Genomic DNA, 27,972 nt, shown 5'->3' on the forward strand with positions numbered 1-27,972 from the left:
GTTACACAGTCCATTACCCCTGTCTAGGTTACACAGTCCATTACCACTGTCTAGGTTACACAGTCAGTTACCACTGTCTAGGTTACACAGTCCATTACCCCTGTCTAGGTTACACAGTCCATTACCACTGTCTAGGTTACACAGTCCATTACCCCTGTCTAGGTTACACAGTCCATTACCACTGTCTAGGTTACACAGTCCATTACCCCTGTCTAGGTTACACAGTCCATTACCACTGTCTAGGTTACACAGTCCATTACCCCTGTCTAGGTTACACAGTCCATTACCCCTGTCTAGGTTACACAGTCCATTACCACTGTCTAGGTTACACAGTCCATTACCCCTGTCTAGGTTACACAGTCCATTACCACTGTCTAGGTTACACAGTCCATTACCCCTGTCTAGGTTACACAGTCCATTACCATTGTCTAGGTTACACAGTCCATTACCACTGTCTAGGTTGCACAGTCCACTCTCTAGGTTACACAGTCCATTACCACTGTCTAGGTTACACAGTCCATTACCACTGTCTAGGTTACACAGTCCATTACCACTGTCTAGGTTACACAGTCAATTACCCCTGTCTAGGTTACACAGTCCATTACCCCTGTCTAGGTTACACAGTCCATTACCACTGTCTAGGTTACACAGTCCATTACCCCTGTCTAGGTTACACAGTCCATTACCACTGTCTAGGTTACACAGTCCATTACCCCTGTCTAGGTTACACAGTCCATTACCACTGTCTAGGTTACACAGTCCATTACCCCTGTCTAGGTTACACAGTCCATTACCACTGTCTAGGTTACACAGTCCATTACCCCTGTCTATGTTACACAGTCCATTACCACTGTCTAGGTTACACAGTCCATTACCCCTGTCTAGGTTACACAGTCCATTACCACTGTCTAGGTTACACAGTCCATTACCACTGTCTAGGTTACACAGTCCATTACCCCTGTCTAGGTTACACAGTCCATTACCACTGTCTAGGTTACACAGTCCATTACCCCTGTCTAGGTTACACAGTCCATTACCACTGTCTAGGTTACACAGTCCATTACCCCTGTCTAGGTTACACAGTCCATTACCACTGTCTAGGTTACACAGTCCATTACCCCTGTCTAGGTTACACAGTCCATTACCCCTGTCTAGGTTACACAGTCCATTACCACTGTCTAGGTTACACAGTCCATTACCCCTGTCTAGGTTACACAGTCCATAACCACTGTCTAGGTTACACAGTCCATTACCCCTGTCTAGGTTACACAGTCCATTACCATTGTCTAGGTTACACAGTCCATTACCACTGTCTAGGTTGCACAGTCCACTCTCTAGGTTACACAGTCCATTACCACTGTCTAGGTTACACAGTCCATTACCACTGTCTAGGTTACACAGTCCATTACCACTGTCTAGGTTACACAGTCCATTACCACTGTCTACGTTACACAGTCAATTACCCCTGTCTAGGTTACACAGTCCATTACCACTGTCTAGGTTACACAGTCCATTACCACTGTCTAGGTTACACAGTCCATTACTACTGTCTAGGTTACACAGTCCATTACCACTGTCTAGGTTACACAGTCCATTACCACTGTCTAGGTTACACAGTCCATTACCATTCTCTAGGTTACACAGTCCATTACCACTGTCTAGGTTACACGGTCCATTATATCACAGTGTGTGTTTGTTTCATATGTATGGATGCTTGGTAACTGTGATAATATATGGGGGTTCATAGCAAGTAAAGAGCTCTATCTCTCTGGGAGAAGAAAACGCATCTTCCCTCTCCACATTTGGTCTACACACATGCGAACACACATTTAAACACACACACACACACACACACACACACACACACACACACACACACACACACGTATCTTCTCCAGTATTTTTAATCAGAGCAGGCCAATTAGCTGCTGTAGTGTTATACCCCTGCAGTGGAGGGGCTGAGTGGCTGATTGAATTGCAAAGCAGAGTGGATCAGACAGCCTGCAGCACTGAATAGAAGGGGGAGTGGAGGTCAAGTCAATCAAATACAATTGTATTTGTCACATGCTTCGTTAACAACAGGTGTAGACTAACAGTGAAATGCTTACTTACAGGCCCTTCCCAACAATGCAGAGAGAAAGAAAACAGAGAAATAATAGAAAAGTAAAACACGTAATAATAAAAGTCATAATAGATTCACAATGAGTAACGATAACTTGGCTATATTGAGGTAGATATGGACATATAACTATGAATGAAGTGACAGATAATAAACATTAGCAGCAGCGTGAGGAGTCAAAAGATTTAGTGCAAAAAGGGTCAATGCAGATAGTCCGGGTAGCTATTTGGTTAACTATTTAGCTAACTATTTAGCAGTCTTATGGCTTGGGGTAGAAACTGTTCAGGGTCCTGTTGGTTCCAGACTTGGTGCATCAGTACTGCTTCCCGTGCGGTAGCAGAGAGAACAGTCTATGACTTGGGTGGCTGGAATCTTTGACAATTTTAGGGCCATCCTCTGACACCACCTGGTATAGAGTTCCTGGATGGCAGGGAGCTCGGCCCCAGTGACTACCCTCTGTAGCGCCTTCCGCTGACACCACCTGGTATAGAGTTCCTGGATGGCAGGGAGCTCGGCCCCAGTGACTACCCTCTGTAGCGCCTTCCGCTGACACCACCTGGTATAGAGTTCCTGGATGGCAGGGAGCTCGGCCCCAGTGACTACCCTCTGTAGCGCTTTCCGCTGACACCACCTGGTATAGAGTTCCTGGATGGCAGGGAGCTCGGCCCCAGTGACTACCCTCTGTAGCGCCTTCCGCTGACACTACCTGGTATAGAGTTCCTGGATGGCAGGGAGCTCGGCCCCAGTGACTACCCTCTGTAGCGCCTTCCGCTGACACCACCTGGTATAGAGTTCCTGGATGGCAGGGAGCTCGGCCCCAGTGACTACCCTCTGTAGCGCCTTCCACTGACACCACCTGGTATAGAGTTCCTGGATGGCAGGGAGCTTGGCCCCGGTGATGTACTGGGCTGTATGCACTACCCTCTGTAGCGCCTTGCGGTGGGATGCCAAGCAGTTGCTATACCAAGCGGTGATGCAGCCAGTCAAGATGCCCTCAATGGTGCAGCTGTAGGAATATTTTGGGATCTGAGGGCCCATGCCAAATCTTTTCAGCCTCCTGAGGGGGAAGAGGCGTTGTTGTGCCCTCTTTACGACTGTGTTGGTGTGTTTGGACCATGATAGATCCTTAATGATGTGGACACCAAGGAACTTGAAGCTCTCGGCCCGCTCCACTACAACCCTCGGCCCACTATTTACTGTAGTTCACGATCAGCTCCTTTGTCTTGCTGACGTTGAGGGAGAGATTGTTGTCCTGGCACCACACTGCCAGGTCTCTGACCTTCTCCTCGTAGGCTGTCTCATCGTCATTGGTGATCAGGCTTAACACCGTTGTGTCGCCAGCAAACTTAATTATGGTGTTGGAGTAGTGCGCAGCCACACAGTCGATTACAGGATGGGACTAAGCACGCACCCCTGAGGTGCTCCCGTGTTGAGTGTCAGCATGGTGGATGTATTGTTGCCTACCCTCACCACCTGGGGTTGGCCCGTCAAGAAGTCAAGGTAGGTGTTTAGTCCCAGGATCTTGGTGATGAGCTTGGAGGGCACTATGGTGTTGAACGCTGAGCTGTAGTCAATAAACAGCACAGCATTCTCACATAGGTGTTCTTCTTGTCCAGGTGGGAAAGGGCAGTGTGCAGTGCAATAGAGATTGCGTCATCTGTGGATCTGTTGGGGCGGTATGCTAATTGAAGTGGGTCTAGGGTTTCTGGGATGATGGTGTTGATGTGAGCCATGACCAGCCTTTCAAAGCATTTCATGGCTACAGATGTGAGTGCTACGTGGCGATAGTCATTCAGACAGGTTACCTTGGCGTTCTTGGGCACAGGGACTATTGTGGTCTGCTTGTAATATTACAGACTGGGTCAGGGAAAGTTTGAAAATGTCAGTGAAGACACTTGCCAGCTGGTCAGCGCATGCTCTTGAGTACGCGTCCTGGTAATCCATCTTGTAATCCGCCCTGTGGCCTTGTGAATGTTAACCTGTTTAAAGGTCTTACTCACATCGGCTACGGAGAGCGTGATCACACAGTCGTCCGGAACAGCTGGTGCTCTCATGCATGGTTCAGTGTTGCTTGCCTCGAAACAAGTATAAAACACATTTATCTCGTCTGGTAGGCTCGAGTCACTGGGCAGCTCGTGGCTTGGTTTCCTTTTCTAATCCATGATAGTTTGCAAGCCCTGCCATATACGACGAGCGTCAGAGCTGGTGTAGTAGGATTCAAAGTTAGTTCTGTATTGAATCTTTGCCCATTTGATGGTTTGTCTTGTAAGCGTCCGGATTAGTGTCCCACTCCTTGAAAGCAGCTGCTCTAGCCTTTAGCTCAGTGCGAATGTTGCCTGCAATCCATGGCTTCTGGTTGGGATATGTACGTACGGTCACTGTGGGGACGACGTCGTCGATGCACTTATTGATGAGCCAGTGACTGATGTGGTAAACTCCTCAATTCCATCGGATGAATCCCGGAACATATTCCAGTCTGTGCTAGCGAAAAAGTCCTGTAGTGTAGCATCCGCTTCTTCTGACCATTTCCGTATTGAGAGCGTCGCTGCTACTTTCTGTTAGAGTCTTTGCTTGTAAGGAATCCGGAGGATAGAATTACCAGTATTTATTGTTACATGGGGTTGAGGTCAGGGCTCTGTGCAGTTAAAGTTTAAGTTTTTGTAAGCAGGAATCAGGAGGATTTACCTTCAGAAAGTATTCACACCCCTTGACTTTTTTAAAATGTTGTTGTGTTACAGCCTGAATTTAAAATGGATCAAATTGACATTGTTTGTCACTGGCCTACACACAATACCCCACAATGTGAAAGTGGAATTATGTTTTTAAAAATGTTTACAAATTAATTAAAAATGAAAAGCTGAAATGTCTTGAGTCAATAAGTATTCAACCCCTTTGTTATGGCAAGCCTAAATACGTTCAGGAGTAAACATTTGCTTAACAAGTCACATAATAAGTTGCATGGACTCACTCTGTGTGTAATAATAGTGTTTAACATGATTTTTGAATGACTACCTCATCTCTGTACCCCACACATACAATTATCTTTAAGGTCCCTCAGTTGAGCAGTGAATTTCAAGCACAGATTCAAACTCAAAGACCAGGGAGCTTTTCCAATGCCTCGCAAAGAAGGGCACCTATTGGTAGATGGGTAAAAATACAAAAAGCAGACACTGAATATTCCTTTGATTATGGTGAAGTTAGTAATTACACTTTGGATGGTGTGTCAATACGCGCAGTCACTACAAAGATACAGATGTCCTTTCTAACTCTGTTGCGGTAGAGGAAGGACACAGCTCAGGGATTTCACCATGAGGACAAAGCTGACTTTAAAACAGTTACAGAGTTTAATGGCAGTGATAGGAGAAAACTGAGGATGGATCAACAACATTGTAGTTACTCCACAATACTAAACTAAATGACAGAGTGAAAAGAAGGAAACTAGTACAGAATAAAAATATTCCAAAACATGCATCCTGTTTGCAATAAGGCACTAAAGTAAAACTGCTAAAACCGTGGCAAAAATTGTTTCTTTATGTCCTGAATACAAAGTATTATGTTTGGGGCAAATCCAACACAACACATCACTGAGTACCACTCTTTATATTTTCAAGCATGGCGGTGGCTGCATCATGTTATGGGTATGCTTTTATCTGTTAAGGACTGGGGAGGTTTTCAGGATAAAAAATTAACTAAATGGAGCTAAGCACAGGCAAAATCCTAGAGGAGAACCTGGTTCAGTCAGCTTTCCACCAGACACTGGGAGATGCAGGACAATAACCTATAACACAAGGCCAAATCTACACTGGAGCTGCTTACCAAGAAGACAGGGAAAGTTCCTGAGTGGCCAAGTTACAGTTTTGACTTAAATCTACTTGAAAATCTATGGCAAGACTTGAAAATGGTTGTCTATCAATGATCAACAACCAATTTGACAGAGCTTGAAGAATTTAGAAAAGAATAATGGGCAAATGTTGCACAATAGAACGGAGGGTAGAGGCGATTTATGTACTCGCCAACATAGTTTTGTCAGGGTGACCTCACGTTGGCCTTTCTTACGCCGCTTTTCTTGAGTTTCGGTAATTGGGGCCTGGTCCGGGGTGAGCAGTGTATCCTGCACCTCCGACTCATTGAAGTAGACATCTTCATCCAAATCGAGGTTAGTGATCGCTGTTCTGATGTCCAGAAGCTGTTTTCGGTCATAGGAAACGATGGCGGAAACATTATGTACAAACAAAGTTAAGATAAGCGCAAAATAGCAGAACTGGTCAGAAGCCCTTAAAACGGATGCTATCCTTTGCAGCGCCATTCCAGTCCAAAATAAAACATGTATGGGGTGGTGTGTGTGTGGTGGTGTGTGTTCAGTGGTGTGTGTGTGTGTGTGTGTGTGAACACTGCTAATCAAATGGAACCAGGGCATCGGTCAGTCAGCCAGTCAGACAGTTAGTCAGTTAGTCAGCCAGTCAGCCAGTCAGCCAGTAAGTCAGCCAGTCAGTCAGCCAGTCAGACAGTAAGTCAGCCAGTCAACCAGTTGTCAGCCAGCCAGCCAGTCAGTCAGCCTGCTCTTAACAATGAGCCTGTTTCCAGACCAGTATTCACAGAGCAGAACTTCATTAGGAGGGAGATCTTTTTTTAATGTAATTTTTATTTTAACCAAAAAAATTAAGGATTCTAGCTTTAAAATCTCAATTATTTTTCATTGTGCTTCAATTGTTTTTGTGTGTGCCTACATTTTTTAACATAGGCGCAAACATTGCTCCTTGTAAAAAATGTCAGCGTAGAGCATCAATATACACAGCAATACACAAAGAGAAAAACACAGTCATAGAAAACAAACACATTCTTCAGTAAAAAGGTCCTCAATCAGCCTTTTGAATTACCCTAGAGGCACCAATTCATCCAACTTGGAGATCTGTCAAGGCGTGCTGTAGGTGCAGTGGCGGAATCAAACGCAGGACGCAGACGGATAATCCAACAGACTTGTATTAAGCCGAAACACGGCAAACGGACAACACTTGCCCGAAGGCGAAATACGCACGAAGGTGAAAAAGAAACAAAACAGCGCACAAACAGGTGCGTAAACTCCAGCGCAGTGGAGAGAAGCTCAACCGAGCGAAAACACGTCTGACACAATCAATAATACACAACACCTGACAAACACAACGGGAACTAAATAGGACACTAATGACACTAAATGAAAACATGTGTGACAACACTCAGACAAAAGCAAACGAACATGAAACATACAACGGTGGCAGCTAGTATTCCGGAGACAACGAACGCCGAAGCCTGCCCGAACAAGGGAGAGAGGCAGCCTCGGCCGAAACCGTGACAGTACCCCCCCCTTGACGCGCGGCTCCAGACGTGCGCTGACTCCGGCCTCGGGGACGACCCGGAGGACGCGGAGCCGGGCGCGTCGGGTGCCCACGATGGAATTCCGTCAGGAGAGACGGGTCCAAAATGTCTCTCCTCGGCACCCAGCACCGCTCCTCCGGACCGTACCCCTCCCACTCCACTAGATACTGGAGACCCCCCATCCGACGTCTCGAATCCAAGATGGACCTCACAGAGTACGCCGGTGCCCCCTCGATGTCCAATGGGGGCGGAGGAGTCTCCCTGATCTCACTGTCTTGGAGTGGGCCAGCTACCACCGGCCTGAGAAGGGACACATGGAACGAGGGGTTAATACTTTTATATTCAACAGGTAGCTGTAATTTATAACACACCTCGTTCAACCTTCCCAGGACTTTAAATGGCCCTACAAACCGCCGACCCAGTTTCCGACAGGGCAGGCGGAGGGGCAGGTTCCTGGTAGAGAGCCAGACTCGATCACCAGGTGCGTACACCGGTCCCTCACTGCGGTGGAGATCAGCGCTCGCCTTATGACGTCGGAGGGCCCGCTGCAGGTGGACGTGTGCAGCGTTCCATGTCTCCTCCGAGCGCCTCGCCCACTCATCCACCGCAGGAGCCTCGATCTGGCTCTGCTGCCAGGGTGCCAGAACCGGCTGGTAACCTAACACACATTGGAAAGGGGTTAGGTTAGTGGAGGAATGGCGTAGGGAATTCTGGGCCATTTCGGCCCAGGGAACGTACCTTGCCCACTCCTCCGGCCGGTCCTGGCAGTATGTTCTAAGAAACCTGCCCACATCCTGGTTTACACGTTCCACCTGCCCATTACTCTCCGGGTGGTAACCCGAGGTGAGGCTCACCGAGACCCCCAACCGCTCCATAAAGGCCCTCCAGACTCTGGAGGTAAATTGGGGACCCCGATCAGACACAATATCCTCGGGTACCCCGTAGTGCCGGAACACATGGGTGAATAGGGCTTCGGCAGTTTGCAGGGCGGTAGGAAGGCCCGGCATGGGGAGCAAACGACAGGCCTTAGAAAACCGGTCCACAACGACCAGTATAGTGGTATTCCCCTGTGAAGGAGGAAGGTCAGTAAGGAAATCCACCGAGAGGTGGGACCATGGTCGTTGTGGCACGGGCAGGGGTAGTAACTTACCCCTAGGCAGATGTCTAGGCGCCTTACACTGGGCGCACACCGAGCAGGAGGAAACATAAACCCTCACATCCCTTGCCAACGTGGGCCACCAGTACTTGGCACTAAGACAGTGCACTGTCCGGCCGATACCCGGATGTCCAGAGGAGGGTGACGTGTGAGCCCAATAGATCAATCGATCCCGAACCTCGAGCGGAACGTACTTCCGACCCTCCGGGCACTGTGGTGGACTAGGGTCGGTGCGTAACGCCCGCTCGAGTTCAGCATCGACCTCCCACACTACCGGTGCCACCAGACACGACTCCGGCAGTATGGGAGTGGGCTCCACGGACCTCTCCTCCGTGTCATACCGCCGAGACAGCGCATCTGCCTTACCATTCTGTGACCCAGGGATGTACGTGATCTTAAAAGTAAACCTGGTCAAGAACATATTCCATCTTGCCTGGCGAGGGTTCAACCTCCTCGCTGCCCGGATGTACTCCAGGTTACGGTGGTCCGTCAAAATGAGGAAAGGGTGTTGAGCCCCCTCAAGCCAGTGCCTCCACACCTTTAGGGCCTGTACCACGGCTAACAGCTCCCTGTCCCCTACGTCATAGTTCCGCTCCGCCGGACTGAGCTTCTTAGAATAAAAGGCACAGGGGCGGAGTTTAGGTGGCGCGCCAGACCGTTGTGAAAGCACGGCTCCTAGTCCGGCCTCTGACGCGTCCACCTCTACCTGGAACGGCAAAGAGGGATCCGGATGCGCCAGCACCGGGGCCGAGGTAAACAGGTCCTTCAGCCTCCCAAACGCCCTGTCCGCCTCGGCCGACCACTGCAGACGCACCGGACCCCCCTTCAAAAGAGACAAGATGGGAGCTGCCACCTGTCCAAAACCCCGGATAAACCTCCGGTAGTAATTCGCAAACCCCAAAAACTGCTGCATCTCCTTCACAGTGGTTGGTGTTTGCCAATTACGCACGGCCGACACCCGGTCTACCTCCATCTTCACCCCTGACGCAGACAACTGATACCCCAAAAAGGAGACCGACTCCTGGAAAAACAGACACTTCTCTGCCTTCACATACAGGTCGTGCTCCACCAGCCTCCGCAACACTCTACGCACCAGGGCCACATGCTCGACACGGGTAGGCGAGTACACGAGAATGTCATCAATGTACACAACCACCCCCTGCCCCTGCATGTCCCTGAAGATCTCATCCACGAATGATTGGAAAACTGACGGAGCGTTCATTAACCCGTATGGCATGACCAGATACTCGTAATGGCCCGAGGTGGTACTAAAGGCTGTCTTCCATTCATCGCCCTCCCTGATGCGCACCAAGTTGTACGCGCTCCTGAGATCTAATTTAGTGAAGAAACGCGCCCCATGCAACGACTCAGTCATGGTCGCAATCAGCGGGAGTGGATAACTGTACTTCACCGTAATCTGATTGAGACCACGGTAATCGATGCACGGGCGCAAACCACCATCCTTTTTCTTCACAAAAAAGAAACTCGAGGACGCAGGGGAAGTGGGTGGCCGTATGTATCCTTGTCTCAGAGATTCTTCTATGTAAGTCTCCATAGCTTTCTTCTCCTCTTGAGACAGAGGATACACATGGCTCCGTGGGAGCGCAGCTCCTGCCTGGAGGTCTATCGCACAATCTCCCTGCCTATGGGGCGGCAACTGCGTCGCCCTCGCCTTACTAAACGCAATAGCCAAATCCCCATACTCAGGGGGAACGTGCAATGCGGGCACCTGGTTTGGACTCTCCACCGAGGTAGCCCCTACGGAAACGCCCAAACATCTACCCACACACTGAGCAGACCACTCCATCAGAGCCCTCTCCTGCCACGAAATGGATGGGTTATGGGTACTCAACCAGGGCATGCCCAGCACCACCGGATACGCAGGAGAGTCAATCAGAAATAGCTGAATCATCTCCTGATGACCCCCCTGCGCACACATCCTAAGTGGCGCCGTGACCTCCCTGATCAAGCCCGTACCCAACGGACGGCTATCTAGGGCATGAACGGGGAAAGGAACATCAACAGGAAGAAGGGGAATCCCTAACGCTAAACAAAACTTTTTATCAATAAAATTCCCAGCTGCGCCTGAATCTACCAGCGCCTTATGCTGGGAATGAGGTGCTACCTGTGGAAAACGCACAGGCATACAAAAATGTGCAACAGAGAGCTCTGGGTGAGTGGGGCGCCTACTCACCTGGAGGGAATCCCCAGTGCGGGACCTGTCGTCCTCTCCCCTAGGAGGCCATCCCCAGCACCTAGCCGCGGTGTGTCCTCCCCGACCACAGTTGGTGCAAGGGATGGACCCCCTAGTAAGCCGACCCCTCCTCTCTCTAGCGCCAGCGCCCCCGAGCTCCATGGGGCACGGCTCGGAAGCGCTGGAGGGTGAAATGGACGGACCCCCCTCGGAACGCCCGCGGGTAGCTAGCAGGTTATCCAGCCTGATGGACATGTCGACCAACTGGTCGAACGTGAGGCTGGTGTCCCTACAGGCCAGCTCCCGACGGACGTCCTCTCGTAGACTACACCTGTAGTGATCGACGAGGGCCAGATCATTCCACCCTGCATCTGCCGCTAGAGTACGGAATTCGAGGGCGAACTCCTGAGCACTCCTCCTCCCCTGCCGGAGGAAGACCAGACGCTCCCCCGCCGCTTTCCCCTCCGGGGGATGGTCAAACACCGCCTTGAAGCGGCGGGAGAACTCGTTGTACGTTATGGTGTCCGCGTCGATCCTCCTCCACTCCGCGTTGGCCCATTCCAACGCCTTCCCGGACAGGCAGGAGATCAGGGCGGACACGCTCTCATGTCCCGAGGGCGCCGGATGCACGGTGGCCAGGTACAGCTCCACCTGGAGAAGGAAACCCTGGCACCCGGCCGCGGTCCCATCGTAAGCCCTCGGGAGCGAGAGTCGGACTCCTCGGGGTTCTGGTGCGGGAATAGGCTGACTGGCCGATGGTGCTGGCACGGAGGGTGGCGGTGGAGGCGTCCCCCAGCCTCGGATGGTGGTGATCACCTCCTGCAGTGCGGTCCCCATCTGCAGGATCTGGTCCCCTTGCTCCCGGACCCTGTCCTCCAGAGTCGCCTGGGCTGCTGCGGCTCCTGCTGATTCCATTGTGGTGTATTATTCTGTCAAGGCGTGCTGTAGGTGCAGTGGCGGAATCAAATGCAGGACGCAGACGGATAATCCAACAGACTTGTATTAAGCCGAAACACGGCAAACGGACAACACTTGCCCGAAGGCGAAATACGCACGAAGGCGAAAAAGAAACAAAACAGCGCACAAACAGGTGCGTAAACTCCAGCGCAGTGGAGAGAAGCTCAACCGAGCGAAAACACGTCTGACACAATCAATAATACACAACACCTGACAAACACAACGGGAACTAAATAGGACACTAATGACACTAAATGAAAACAGGTGTGACAACACTCAGACAAAAGCAAACGAACATGAAACATACAACGGTGGCAGCTAGTATTCCGGAGACAACGAACGCCGAAGCCTGCCCGAACAAGGGAGAGAGGCAGCCTCGGCCGAAACCGTGACAAGATCATTCCAAAAGTAAGGTTCAAATTTACCCAACTCAGTGTAGATCGAAGGGCTCTCCAGAGATAGCCCTCCCTTATCGTACGCCTGTAATTCAACAATTAAGTAAGGTATGGCAGAAGTTTATGCAGGAGGGCTTTATAAACAAAAAGTGCAATGCATCGATCTTCAAAGAGGACCAGCTTACTTTGTGATACATAATGCAGTGATGTGTACACTGAACCTGTCACCCATAAATAAAGCATAGTGCACTATGATAAACTGTGTCCAATGGCTTCAGTACAGTGGCAGCTGCATTCATATAGACGACATCGCCATAGTCTATAACCGGAAGACTGCTGTACCTGATGCTCCAGGCACTAACCAACAGGGGGCGCTGTCCTTTACAGTATGTGTATGAGACATTACATTCCATACTGTAACCACTCTCTCTCTACAGCCTCCCTCCCTCCCTCCCTCCCTCCCTCCCTCCCGCCCTCCCTCCCTCCCTCCCTCCCTCCCTCCCTCCCTCCCTCCCTCCCTCCCTCCCACAGGTTATGAGCTTCCAACTATGATAATAGAGAGAGAATGTCTGTCTGGCTTCACAGATGGAGAGAAAGAATCAATATGTTTCTATGGGAGTGGAAAGCACTGGGCTTATGTTACAGCAGGGACCGAGTCCAGCCCACCCGCGCCAAACACACACACTGGGCCTCTCCTCCGCACTGCCCACTGAGACTGATGGCGAGAGAGGAAGTGGGCTTGATATGTGGAAAGAGAGAGAGAGAGAGAGAGAGAGAGAGAGAGAGAGAGAGAGAGAGAGAGAGAGAGAGAGAGAGAGAGAGAGAGAGAGAGAGAGAGAGAGAGAGAGAGAGAGAGAGAGAGAGAGAGAGAGAGAGAGAGAGAGAGAGAGAGAGAGAGAGAGAGAGAGAGAGAGAGAGAGAGAGAGAGAGAGAGAGAGAGAGAGAGAGAGAGAGAGAGAGAGAGAGAGAGAGAGCGAGCGAGAGAGAGAGAGAGAGAGAGAGAGAGAGAGAGAGATATATATATCTCACACAGAGGATTACCAGACACCAACTGGCAAATAAACCAATCATGTGTATTACAAAAGTGTGTGAGTGAAGACGGGGAGAGAGAAAAGAGAGACAGATGGTCACAGAGGGGAGGCGTACCAAGCTGGCTGTGAAGACAACATTGTGGTTTCTTCATGCCAGAAACAGAAGGAGTATCTGTGATCTGTAAATGTCAGCGTAATCATTCAAAACTCAGTCAGCGTAATCATTCAAAACTCAGTCAGCGTAATCATTCAAAACACAGTCAGCGTAATCATTCAAAACTCAGTCAGCATAATCATTCCAAACTCAGTCAAGGTCTATCGCTTTGCAGATGTTGAGTCTTCATTCATACACAGCCATCCTCAGAATCACAGGCTAAATGATTTTAGACACTATCGATTGAAAACTATTACAGACTACAAAGGGAAGCACAGCCGCGAGCTGCCCAGTGACACAAGCCTACCAGATGAGCTAAACCACTTCTATGCTCGCTTCGAGGCAAGCAACACCAAAGCATGCATGAGAGCACCAGCTGTTCCGGATGACTATGTGATCACGCTCTCCATAGCCGATGTGAGTAAGACTTTTAAGCAGGTCAACATTCACAAGGCCGCAGGGCCAGATGGATTACCAGGACGTGTACTCCGAGCATGTGCTGACCAACTGGCAAGTGTCTTCACCGACATCTGTAATAGTCTGTAATACCAACATGTTTCAAGCAGACCACCATAGTCCCTGTGCCCAAGGACACTAAGAAAACCTGCCTAAATGACTACCGACCCGTAGCACTGACATCTGTAGCCATGAAGTGCTTTGAAAGGCTGGTCATGGTTCACATCAACACCATTATCCCAGAAACCCTAGACCCACTCCAATTTGCATACTGCCCCAACAGATCCACAGATGATGCAATCTCTATTGCACTCCACACTGCCCTTTCCCACCTGGACAAGAGGAACACCTACGTGAGAATGCTATTCATTGACTACAGCTCAGCGTTCAACACCATAGTGCCCTCAAAGCTCATCACTAAGCTAAGGATCCTGGGACTAAACACCTCCCTCTGCAACTGGATCCTGGACTTCCTGACGGGCCGCCCCCAGGTGGTAAGGGTAGGTAACAACACATCTGCCACGCTGATCCTCAACACGGGGTGCGTGCTCAGTCCCCTCCTTTACTCCCTGTTCACCCATGACTGCATGGCCAGGCACAACTCCAATACCATCATTAAGTTTGCCGACGACACAACAGTGGTAGGCCTGATCACCGACAACGATGAGACAGCCTATAGGGAGGAGGTCAGAGACCTGGCCGTGTGGTGCCAGGATAACAACCTCTCCCTCAACGTGACCAAGACAAAGGAGATGATTGTGGACTACAAGAAAAAAAAGAGGACTGAGCACGCCCCCATTCTCATCCACAGGGTTGTAGTGGAACAGGTTGAGAGCTTCAAGTTCCTTGGTGTCCACATCACCAACGAACTATCATGGTCCAAACACACCAAGACAGTCGTGAAGAGGGCACGACAAAGCCTATTCCCCCTCAGGAGACTGAAAAGATTTGGCATGGGTCCTCAGATCCTCAAAAGTTCTACAGCTGCACCATCGAGAGCATCCTGACTGGTTGCATCACCGCCTGGTATGGCAACTGCTCGGCCTCCGACCGCAAGGCACTACAGAGGGTAGTGCGTACGGCCCAGTACATCACTGGGGCCAAGCTTCCTGCCATCCAGGACCTCTATACCAGGCGGTGTCAGAGGAAGGCCCTCAAAATTGTCAAAGACTCCAGCCACCCTAGTCATAGACTGTTCTCTCTGCTACCGCACGGCAAGCGGTACCGGAGCGCCAAGTCTAGGTCCAAAAGGCTTCTCAACAGCTTCTACCCCCAAGCCATAAGACTCCTGAACAGCTAATCATGGCTACCCGGACTACTTGCACCCCCACCCCATCTTTTTACGCTGCTGCCACTCTGTTAATTATTTATGCATAGTCACTTTAACTCTACCCACATGTACATATTACCTCAACTACATCAACTAGTCGGTGCCCCCGCACATTGATTCTACACCGGTACCCCAATGTATATAGCCTCCCCACTGTTATTTTATTTTACTTTGCTCTTTTTTTCTCAACACTTTTTTGTTGTTGTTGTTTTATTTTACTTTTTTATTAAGAAATAAATGCATTGTTGGTTAAGGGCTGTAAGTAAGCATTTCACGGTAATGTCTACACCTGTTGTATTCGGCGCATGTGGCAAATAAAATTTGATTTGAGTCATCGCTCTGTCATTTACAAACAAACTGACATGTAATGGGTATTATTGATCTACCCACCTGTCTTGGTACCATAAGGCTGGCTTACTCTCTGTCTCTGTCTCTCTCTCTCTCTCTCTCTCTCTCTCTCTCTCTATCTCTCTCTCTCTCTCTCTCTCTCTCTCTCTCTCTCTCTCTTTCCACATATCAAGCCCACTTCCTCTCTCGCCATCAGTCTCAGTGGGCAGTGCGGAGGAGAGGCCCAGTGTGTGTGTTTGGCGCGGGTGGGCTGGACTCGGTCCCTGCTGTAACATAAGCCCAGTGCTTTCCACTCCCATAGAAACATATTGATTATTTCTCTCCATCTGTGAAGCCACACAGACATTCTCTCTCTATTATCATAGTTGGAAGCTCATAACCTGTGGGAGGGAGGGAGGGAGGGAGGGAGGCTGTAGAGAGAGAGTGGTTACATTATGGAATGTAATGTCTCATACAGATACTGTAAAGGACAGCGCCCCCTGTTGGTTAGTGCCTGGAGCATCAGGTACAGCAGTCTTCCGGTTATAGACTATGGCGATGTTGTCTATATGAATGCAGCTGCCACTGTATTGAAGCCATTGGACACAGTTTATCAAAGTGCACTATGCTTTATTACGGGTGACAGGTTCAGTGTACACATCACTGCATTATGTATCACAAAGTAAGCTGGTCCTCTTTGAAGATCGATGCATTGCACTTTTTGTTTATAAAGCCCTCCTGCATAAACTTCTGCCATACCTTACTTAATTGTTGAATTACAGGCGTACGATATACCAGACACGGTCTCAGGGAGGGCTATCTCTGGAGAGCCCTTCGATCTACACTGAGTTGGGTAAATTTGAACCTTACTTTTGGAATGATCTCCAAGTTGGATGAATTGGTGCCTCTAGGGTAATTCAAAAGGCTGATTGAGGACCTTTTTACTGAAGAATGTGTTTGTTTTCTATGACTGTGTTTTTCTCTTTGTGTATTGCTGTGTATATTGATGCTCTACGCGCTGACATTTTTTACAAGGAGCAATGTTTGCGCCTAAGTTGAAAAATGTAGGCACACACAAAAACAATTGAAGCACAATGAGAAAAATAATTGAGATTTTAAAGCTAGAATCCTTAATTTTTTTGGTTAAAATAAAAATTACATAAAAATAAGATCTCCCTCCTAATGAAGTTCTGCTCTGTGAATACTGGTCTGGAAACAGGCTCATTGTTAAGAGCAGGCTGACTGACTGGCTGGCTGGCTGACGACTGGTTGACTGGCTGACTTACTGGCTGACTGCATGATGTCTAGGGAGGATGTACTATAATGCTGCAGCTCCAGTATATGGACAGAGCTCAGACAACAACACAACAGGCAGGAGAGACTAGCTGTATGTCTGTCTGTGCCTCACGTCAACACAACATCCCTAATTAGTCCCACATTGTGTATTCTGTTCTCTACATTACAGTGTGTGTGCATATGTGTGTGTTTGGGGGGGTTGTGAGTTGTAGCGTTTCTGTGTTCATGTAAAAACAGTGAGTGTATCATGTGAAATGTTACAGTTTTTATTTGGACTGAGTTTGATGAAACCATATTAACATCACACTCTTATCACAGCTTGTGTCTGACCTGTCTACCTGTCTGACCTGTCTACCTGTCTAGCTGTCTGACCTGTCTATCTGTATCTCTCTCTCAGCTAGTGTCTATCTGTCTCTCTCTCTCAGCTAGTGTCTACCTGTCTCTCTCTCTCAGCTAGTGTCTACCTGTCTCTTTTTCCTCAGGTAGTGTCTATCTGTATCTCTCTCAGCTAGTGTCTATCTGTCTCTCTCTCTCAGCTAGTGTCTACCTGTCTCTCTCTCTCAGCTAGTGTCTACCTGTCTCTTTTTCCTCAGGTAGTGTCTATCTGTCTCTCTCTCTCAGCTAGTGTCTACCTGTCTCTCTCTCCTCAGGTAGTGTCTACCTGTCTCTCTCTCAGCTAGTGTCTACCTGTCTCTCTCTCCTCAGCTAGTGTCTACCTGTCTCTCTCTCAGCTAGTGTCTACCTGTCTCTTTTTCCTCAGGTAGTGTCTATCTGTCTCTCTCTCTCAGCTAGTGTCTACCTGTCTCTCTCTCCTCAGCTAGTGTCTACCTGTCTCTCTCTCAGCTAGTGTCTACCTGTCTCTCTCTCCTCAGCTAGTGTCTATCTGTCTCTCTCTCTCAGCTAGTGTCTACCTGTCTCTCTCTCCTCAGCTAGTGTCTACCTGTCTCTCTCTCTCAGCTAGTGTCTACCTGTCTCTCTCTCCTCAGCTAGTATCTACCTGTCTCTCTCTCTCAGCTAGTGTCTACCTGTCTCTCTCTCCTCAGCTAGTGTCTATCTGTCTCTCTCTCTCAGCTAGTGTCTATCTGTCTCTCTCTCTCAGCTAGTGTCTACCTGTCTCTCTCTCTCAGCTAGTGTCTACCTGTCTCTCTCTCCTCAGCTAGTATCTACCTGTCTCTCTCTCTCAGCTAGTGTCTACCTGTCTCTCTCTCCTCAGCTAGTGTCTATCTGTCTCTCTCTCTCAGCTAGTGTCTATCTGTCTCTCTCTCTCAGCTAGTGTCTACCTGTCTCTCTCTCTCAGCTAGTGTCTACCTGTCTCTCTCTCAGCTAGTGTCTACCTGTCTCTCTCTCAGCTAGTGTCTACCTGTCTCTCTCTCTCAGCTAGTGTCTACCTGTCTCTCTCTCCTCAGGTAGTGTTTACCTGTCTCTCTCTCCTCAGGTAGTGCTGGGGGCGCTGAGAGGAAGCAGTGCTGCGTTCTGATTGAAGGACCCTTCCATGGGCTGTTTTACGTGCTGACACACAGGAGGGACAGGAGGAGCTCTGTTGAATGAGGTAGGACCCCCCTAAAACCCTCCCCTATCATACAATGAACATTCTGCCTGCATCTATGTGTCGTGAAAGTTACATCTTAGTCGAGGGGGTGTTGTTGCTCCGTATCTGTAAAATACACTACATGACCAAAAGTATGTGGACAACATCTCATTCCAAAATCATGTGCATTAATATGGAGTTGGTCCCCCCCGTTTGCTGCTATAACAGCTACCCTCTTCTGGGAAGGCTTTCCACTAGATGTTGGAACATTGCTGCGGGGACTTGCTTCCATTTGGCCACAAGAGCATTAGTGAGGTCGGGCACTGATGTTGGCTCTCTTTCGGCGTTCCAATTTATCCCAAAGGTGTTCGATGGGGTTGAGGTCAGGGCTCTGTGCAGGCCAGTCAAGTTCTTTCACACCGATCTCGACAAACCATTTCTGTATGGACCTCGCTTTGTGCATGGGGGAATTGTCATGCTGAAACAGGAAAGGGCCTTCCCCAAACTGTTGCCACAAAGTTGGAAGCACATAATCGTCTAGAATGTCATTGCTGTAGCGTTAAGATTTCCCTTCACTGGAACTAAGGGGCCTAGCCTGAAACACGAAAAACAGCCCCAGACCATTATTCCTCCTCCACCAAACCTTACAGTTGGCACTATGCATTGGGGTAGGTAGCATTCTCCTGGTATCCGCCAAACCCAAATTCGTCCGTCGGACTACCAGATGGTGAAGCGTGATTCATCACTCCAGAGAATGCGTTTCCACTGCTCCAGAGTCCAATGGCGGCAAGCTTTACACCACTCCAGCCGACACTTGGCATTGCGCATGGTGATCTTAGGCTTGTGTGCGGCTGCTCGGCCATGGAAACCCATTTCATGAAGCTCCTGACGAACAGTTATTGTGCTGACGTTGCTTCCAGAAGCAGTTTGGAACTCGGTAGTTAGTGTTACAACCAAAGACAGACGATGTTAACGCACTTCAGCACTTCAGCTGTCCTGTTCTGTGATCTTGTGTGGCCTACCACTTTGTGGCTGAGCCGTTGTTGCTCCTAGACGTTTTCACTTCACAATAACAGCACTTACAGTTGACCGGGGCAGGTGTAGCAGGGCAGAAATTTGACGAACTGACTTGTTGGAAAGGTGGCATCCTATGACGGTGACACGTTGAAAGTCACTGAGCTCTTCAGTAAGGCCATTCCACTGCCAATGTTTGTCTATGGAGATTGTATGGCTGTGTGCTCGATTTTAAACACCTCAACAAAACATCAGGATGGAGTCTCACAACAGCATCAGGATGGAGTCTGAGGGGAGGCTTGATTCTCTTCACTACTTCCTGTTTACACTTTGTGTGTGTGTGTGCGTGTGCGTGTGTATGTGTGTTTCAATTTGACACGGTCTGCTTTTCATACGGTCATAAAGTGAATGTGACTGGAGTAGTTTTAATAACATTACCAATAAAGCTGTCACAACACCTGACCAGACTAAACGCTTAGAAAAAAAAGGTGTTACCTAGAACCTAAAAGAGTTTTTCGTCTGTCCACTTAGGAGAACCCTTTGAACAACCCTTTTTGTTTCCAGGTAGAACCCTTTTGTTTCCAGGTAGAACCGTTTTGGGTTTCATGTATAACCCTTTCAACAGAGGGTTCTACATGGAATCTAAAAGGTTTCTACCTGGAACCATAAAGGGTTTTTATCTGGAACCAAAAAATGGTTCTCCTATGGGGACAGCCGAAGAAACCTTTTTTCTAAGAGTGTATGCTTTGCTCTGCTAGCATCTCCTTGTGAACTGATGTGCATTTGATGTTAGTGCTACTGAAGTGAGTGGAGTCAGTCACCATAGCCTGTACTGTAGGCTGAGAGCTGCTCCTACAGTTTGTGTGTGTGTGTGTGTGTGTGTGTGTGTGTGTGTGTGTGTGTGTGTGGGTGTGTGTGTGTGTGTGTGTGTGTGTGTGTGTGTGAGTGTGTGTGTGTGTGTGTGTGTGTGTGTGTGTGTGTGTGTGTGTGTGTGTGTGTGTGTGTGTGTGTGTGTGTGTGTGTGTGTGTGTGTGTGTGTGTGTGTGTGTGTGTGTGTGTGTGTGTGTGTGTGTGTGTGGCAGTGGTCTCTCAGCTAGCTACAGCTACTGTATGCTACTCCCTCTCGCTCCTCTGTGTTCCCTGGACTCTGATTGGAGGAAAGGGATTAGGTAGTCTGCCTAGCAACAGAGCTATATTTTTTTTGTAAACAACATAGGGGCTCTCACTAGTGAAGCAGCACTTTCACACACCTCCACACACACACATACACACGGTCACAGACACACCCACACACACACACACCGCCAGGAAAATAGAGTTGCTGGGTGTTTCCTGTGAGAAACGTCCCCCCCTGTGAGAACTATAGCTGTGTGGGTTGGGGAAGAAAAACACCCCATAAAACAGTTCTTGGGAAAAAATACATGCATATACATGCAGAATCTATTAACATGGTCACATAAGCTGCCTCTACTTTAGCGTGTGTGATTGTGTGTGTGAGTGTGAGTGTGTGTGTGTGAGTGTGAGTGTGAGTGTGAGTGTGTGTGTGTGTGTGAGTGTGTGTGTGTGAGTGTGTGTGTGTGAGTGTGTGTGTGTGAGTGTGTGTGTGTGTGTGTGTGTGTGTGAGTGTGAGTGTGTGTGTGTGTGTGTGTGTGTGTGAGTGTGTGTGTCTACCTGTTTACTGAATGTGCAGTAACCTAGAGTAACCTAGAGTGCCTGTGTGCGTGCAGCTGTGCAACTATGCATGTTCAGCTCTGTCATGCCCTACAGACCAAACAACCGATTGCTAACACCGTCACTACACTGACCTAGAAACATGATATAGATATTATACAGATATCCAGTACAGTTTTACCACGATGCCGGATACTAATTTCCTCAAAACAAAAAACAATAGCAAATGCGCCTGGGGGCGGCCAGTGGCGCTATTTCGCCTATCGCGGATCTCAGCTTTAATGTATGGCTATGTTCCGTGTATGATTAATGTACAGCTAATGTGTTTCAGTCTGTGTCAGTGAGAACCTAATGGTAACAGCCAACTGACTCTGAAGCTAGTTGAGTGTTTTTCTAACTCTCTCTGTTAGCCTGGTTAAACCGAGTTTCAGTCAGTGTCAGTGAGAACTTAATGGTTCCTGAGTGTCTTTTAGCGGCTTCCAACATTAGCTGGCTTTAAACTAAACCTGCAAAAAACAGGTTATCTCTACATAGTCCATCATGGCTTGATTCACAGGGTTAGTGATTCATCTCAAAGTCATTCTCCCTGCACAAATGCCTGAAGCACTCTGATGAATATGTAACCCAGAAATATATATATATATTTTTTAATAGATATGCTCATTCATTACCCCATATATAAGTGTTCACCAAACGGTCGAGCACGGCTGATCTCGTAACATTCCTATAAAAAAAAAAAATGATAAAGCCTTTCAATCCCAACTGTTTTTCTGTCTCTGCTGTTGGCAGTAGGTGTTGTTTCAGCTGCCCTGCACGCTGGGTAGGCGAAGTGTTCCCATTTTTAACCATTTCATGTGTCTGATGGTACAAACTCCGCCTACCTATAGGCCTACTGCTAGCCAATCAGATTGCTCAGATCACCGTGTTTGCTCTCTACCAGCTTTCTCGAGCATACAGCAAAGTAAGTTGACAACACTGTGATTTCAAAACGTCTAAAACCATGACTGGAGAAAGACTGTCAACAAATACAGCAAAGAGCTGCAGTTTTTATGAGTGATCATGTTGAAGTTTTTATTCAGCCATAAAACGCGCTTCTACCATTCGCGCTGCAACCATCACTACAGCCTCTTTGTACGAGTAGCAAAGTGTATCGATAGGCTTGCATTGTTATTATTAGCGGCAAGTCTTACGCCTTGATCACACCGACAGGGTATTGCATTCTGGTACACCAGAAGTACATTCATTTCCAATGGAACACTGCGTTTGCCTTGCAGCATTGCGTTGTAGAGGTAGCTGCAGTGCGTTCTGTGTGGATAAATCCAACGTATGCATCAAATTGTACGCGTAGGCTTGACAGAAATAGTAGCAAAAGGTGTAAGTTGAACAGTTGCCGGTCAGACCAAGGCGTTAGCGAGGGGGGGGGGAGTTGAGGGATGGTCCGACGGTGAGAGGCGGACCGGACCCTCTGATGCTCTCCCTCAGCTGAGACTGGGTCATCACTAGTTACCACATCCACAAAGTCATACACTTGCGTATTTCTACAATTTCTATTCTTAAAATGTGATTAATAACCTTAACCCTAACCTTAAACACACTGTTAACCTTATGCCTAAACCTAACCTTAAATTCATTTTTTGTTTTCATTCATTTTTGTTTTCATGAATTTTTACGATATAGCCAATTTTGACTTTTTAGCTGTGCTATCTAGTGGAAACCCTAAGACTGACCATCAGATGCATGCCAGTAAAATAAAGAAAACAAATTATTTCATTTTATGCTCAATCAGCTGTTCCACAAACGATGATGTATTACCTGAGTGATCATAGACCTCAAGTAGTTTTATATCATTTTTAGGGCGGCAGTTAGCTTAGTGGTTAAGAGCGTTGTGCCAGTAACTGAAAGGTTGCTGGTTCTAATCCCCGAGCCGACTAGGTGAAAAATCTGTCGATGTGCCCTTGAGCAAGGCACTTAACCCTAATTGCTCTGGATAAGAGCGTCTGCTAAATGACCAATTTATTTATATCATTTTTAAATGGTCTGAGAATAACAACATTGGCAGGGCAAAGCAGAGTAGTGATAATGTATCTAATATGATGATAATGATAATGTATCTAATATGCAGTGATAATGTATCAAGCCTATAGCCTACTGCACAAACATCATTGCTATATAACTGTTTTTAAATAGGTTAATGTTGCATAGGTTTGCATTTTTTAAGTCAGGTTAAAAATAAATCTAAGCGGCCTGCATTTTGACTCAGAAAGTGATTTCGGCCTGCATTTTGACTCAGAAAGTGATAATATAATAATATAATATGCCATTTAGCAGACGCTTTTATCCAAAGCGACTTACAGTCATGCGTGCATACATTTATTTTTTTGTGTATGGGTGGTCCCGGGGATCGAACCCACTACCTTGGCGTTACAAGCGCCGTGCTCTACCAGCTGAGCTACAGAGGACCACTGATTTCGGCCTGCATTTTTTTTTGGGGGGGGGGTATTCTGCTCTCTGTCACCCCTTTCTGTTTGATCCTGGTACTCCAACCTGTGATACCCCTGCTAGCTCCAGAGGGAATCGAATTAAGTCTGTCTGTAATTCTGTTTCTATGTCTTCTCCTATCCTGCTGGGCTTTTTTCAATAATGTACACTACATGACCAAAAGTATGTGGACGCCTGCTCGTCGAACATCTCATTCCAAATCATGGGCATTAATATAGAGTTGGTCCCCACTTTGCTGCTATAACAGCCTCCATTCTTCTGGGAAGGCTTTCCACTAGATGTTGGAACATTGCTGCGGGGACTTGCTTCCATTCAGCCACAAGAGCATTAGTGAGGTTGGGCACTGATGTTGGGCGATTAGGCCTGTTTCGCAGTCTGCGTTCCAATTCATTCATTTTGTTACGTTAAAGCCTTATTCTAAAATTGATTAAATAAAAAAATGTCCTCATCAATCTACACACAATATCCCATAATGCCAAAGCGAAAACAGATTTTTAGAAATGTTTGCACATTTATTCAAAATAAAAACAGAAATACCTTATTAACATAAGTATTCAGACCCTTTGCTATGAGACTCGAAACTGAGCTCATGTGCATCCTGTTTCCATTGATCATCCTTGAGATGTTTCTTCAACTTGATTGGAGTCCACCTGTGGTAAATTAAATTGATTGGACATGATTTGGAAAGGCACACACCTACAGTGGGGGAAAAAAGTATTTAGTCAGCCACCAATTGTGCAAGTTCTCCCACTTAAAAAGATGAGAGAGGCCTGTAATTTTCATCATAGGTACGCGTCAACTATGACAGACAAATTGAGAGAAAAAAATCCATAAAATCACATTGTAGGATTCTTTATGAATTTATTTGCAAATTATGGTGGAAAATAAGTATTTGGTCACCTACAAACAAGCAAGATTTCTTGCTCTCACAGACCTGTAACTTCTTCTTTAAGAGGCTCCTCTGTCCTCCACTCGTTACCTGTATTAATGGCACCTGTTTGAACTTGTTATCAGTATAAAAGACACCTGTCCACAACCTCAAACAGTCACACTCCAAACTTCACTATGGCCAAGACCAAAGAGCTGTCAAAGGACACCAGAAACAAAATTGTAGACCTGCACCAGGCTGGGAAGACTGAATCTGCAATAGGTAAGCAGCTTGGTTTGAAGAAATCAACTGTGGGAGCAATTATTAGGAAATGGAAGACATACAAGACCACTGATAATCTCCCTCGATCTGGGGCTCCATGCAAGATCTCACCCCGTGGGGTCAGAATGATCACAAGAACGGTGAGCAAAAATCCCAGAACCACCACCTAGTGAATGACCTGCAGAGAGCTGGGACCAAAGTAACAAAGCCTACCATCAGTAACACACTACGCCGCCAGGGACTCAAATCCTGCAGTGCCAGACGTGTCCCCCTGCTTAAGCCAGTACATGTCCAGGCCCGTCTGAAGTTTGCTAGAGTGCATTTGGATGATCCAGAAGAGGATTGGGAGAATGTCATATGGTCAGATGAAACCAAAATAGAACTTTTTGGTAAAAACTCAACTCGTCGTGTTTGGAGGACAAAGAATGCTGAGTTGCATCCAAAGAACACCATACCTACTGTGAAGCATGGGGGTGGAAACATCTTGCTTTGGGGCTGTTTTTCTGCAAAGGGACCAGGACGACTGATCCGTGTAAAGGAAAGAATGAATGGGGCCATGTATCGTGTGATTTTGAGTGAAAACCTCCTTCCATCAGCAAGGGCATTGAAGATGAAACGTGGCTGGGTCTTTCAGCATGACAATGATCCCAAACACACCGCCCGGGCAACGAAGGAGTGGCTTCGTAAGAAGCATTTCAAGGTCCTGGAGTGGCCTAGCCAGTCTCCAGATCTCAACCCCATAGAAAATCTTTGGAGGGAGTTGAAAGTCTGTGTTGCCCAGCGACAGCCCCAAAACATCACTGCTCTAGAGGAGATCTGCATGGAGGAATGGGCCAAAATACCAGCAACAGTGTGTGAAAACCTTGTGAAGACTTACAGAAAACGTTTGACCTGTGTCATTGCCAACAAAGGGTATATAACAAAGTATTGAGAAACTTTTGTTATTGACCAAATACTTATTTTCTACCATAATTTGCAAATAAACTCATTAAAAATCCTACAATGTGATTTTCTGGATTTTCTTTCCTCATTTTGTCTGTCATAGTTGACGTGTACCTATGATGAAAATTACAGGCCTCTCTCATCTTTTTAAGTGGGAGAACTTGCACAATTGGTGGCTGACTAAATACTTTTTCCCCCACTGTATCTATATAAGGTCCCACAGTTGCCAGTGCATGTCAGAGCAAAAACCAAGCCATGAGGTCAAAGGAATTGTCCGTAGAGCTCCGAGACAGGATTGTGTCGAAGGCACAGATCTGGTGAAGGGTACCAAATAATGTCTGCAGCACTGAAGGTCCCCAAGAACACAGTGGCCTCCATCATTCTAAAATGGAAGAAGTTTGGAACCACCAAGACTCTTCATAGAGCTGGCCGCCCGGCCAAACTGAGCAATCGGGGGAGAAGGGCCTTGGTCAGGGAGATAACCAAAAACCTGATGGTCACTCTGACAGAGCTCCAGAGTTCCTCTGTGAAGATGGGAGAACCTTACAGAAGGACAACCATCTCTGCAGCACTCCACCAATCAGGCTTTATGGTAGAATGGCCAGATGGAAGCCACTATTCAGTAAAAGGCACGACAGCCCACTTGGAGTTTGCCAAAAGGCACCTAAAGGACTCTCAGACCATGAGAAACAAGATTCTCTGGTCTGATGAAACCAAGATTGAACTCTTTGGCCTGAATGCCAAGCGTCACATCTGGAGGAAACCTGGCACCATTCCTACGGTGAAACATGGTGGTGGCAGCATCATGCTGTGGGATTTTTCTTCAGCGGCAGGGACTGGGAGATGAACGGAGCAAAGTACAGAGAGATCCTTGATGAAAACATGCTCCAGAGCGCTCAGGACCTCAGACTGGGGGCGAAGATTCACCTTCCAACAGGACAACGACCCTAAGCACACAGCCAAGGCAACACAGCAAGTCTCTGAATGTCCTTGAGTGGCCCAGCCAGAGCCCGGACTTGAACCTGATCGAACATCTCTGGAGAGATCTGAAAATAACTGTGCAGAGACGCTCCGCTTCCAACCTGACAGAGCTTGAGAGGATCTGCAGAGAATAATGGGAGAAACTCCCCAAATACAGGTGTGCCAATCTTGTAGCGTCATACCCAAGAAGACTCAAGGCTGTAATCGCTGCCACAGGTCCTTCAACAAAGTACTGAGTAAAGGGTCTGAATACTTATGTAAGTGTGATATTTCTGTTTTTTATTTTTAATAATTAGCAAAGATTTCTACAAACCTGTTTTTGCTTTGTCATTATGGGGTATTGTGTGTAGATTGATGAAGGAAAAAAAACTATTTACAGTTTTTTTCAATTACTAACAACCATTATAATAATAATATAATATGCCATTTAGCAGACGCTTTTATCCAAAGCGACTTACAGTCATGCGTGCATACATTTTTGTGCATGGGTGGTCCCGGGGATCGAACCCACTACCTTGGCGTTACAAGCGCCGTGCTCTACCAGCTGAGCTACAGAGGACCACAGCATTGTTCAATACTGCGGATACATGTGCAAAACTCTAAAGTTATCACAACAACACTCTATGTGGCAACCTGTGGATCATTTGTCATTGCTTTGACACAAAATGCATTCAATGACAACATCTTTCAAATTACATAAATATTTGTCTCACAAAAACACATTTACCAACAAAACTATATATATCTACAGACCATTTTGCAAATGTTAAGATACCCTTATCAAAACTGTTAAACTCAAGTTCAAAAGCTACTGAACATTGAAATATACTGCAATTTTATTTTAAAATAATAATAATAACTCTTAATTATTCAGAGTTGATTTTCATTCTACATTACGTAACTGAAGACCTACCCAGGTGTTTTCCATTTTTATGTCATTACCATCTCTACAAAAGGGGACATCTTTGGAATATATTTTACATAAACATGGACCCAGCCAGAGATTGTGTAGTGGCTTACAGAGGCGGAAGAGTTGCCGGGAGAGGCAGAGGATTACGTATATGTGGTGGAAGACGACTGAGGGGAAGAACCAGAGTTGTAGTGTCAGATGAGATTAGGGCTACAATCATTGATCATGTTGTCAATCATGGTCTATCAATGAGAGATGCTGGTCTCAGAGTGCAGCCAAATTTGCAACGCTCAACTGTGTCATCTATTATAAGATCCTTCCAGCAAACTAACAGGTAAGATATGCATTCTGCATGGGCATCTAACTGTACTGAATATTACTGTACAGTAGTAAATCGAGCAAAAGCTCTCCGAACCACTTGTGTGTAATTTTATTTCTGTTTTAGGACCCAACGGTTACCAAATGGAGGGGGGAGAGGTAGGATTTTCTCTGCTCAGCAGGAAGCTGTAA

The 27,972-nt window shown here is 47.3% G+C and overlaps 1 protein-coding gene across 1 annotated transcript; it reads left to right on the forward strand.

Moving 5' to 3' along the window:
- Positions 1-27,972, forward strand: LOC311125145 (uncharacterized protein; the record flags this gene model as incomplete). Its single annotated transcript, XM_084199208.1, has 6 exons — positions 1-27; positions 82-405; positions 589-777; positions 859-885; positions 940-1,446; positions 27,908-27,972. Coding segments are annotated over 6 exons (1,139 nt in total), but the record flags the coding sequence as incomplete, so codon positions are not given.

The sequence above is a fragment of the Coregonus lavaretus genome (genome assembly GCF_964263955.1).
Source record: "Coregonus lavaretus genome assembly, contig: HAP1_SCAFFOLD_4925, whole genome shotgun sequence".
In the NCBI taxonomy this organism is placed as follows: domain Eukaryota; kingdom Metazoa; phylum Chordata; class Actinopteri; order Salmoniformes; family Salmonidae; genus Coregonus; species Coregonus lavaretus.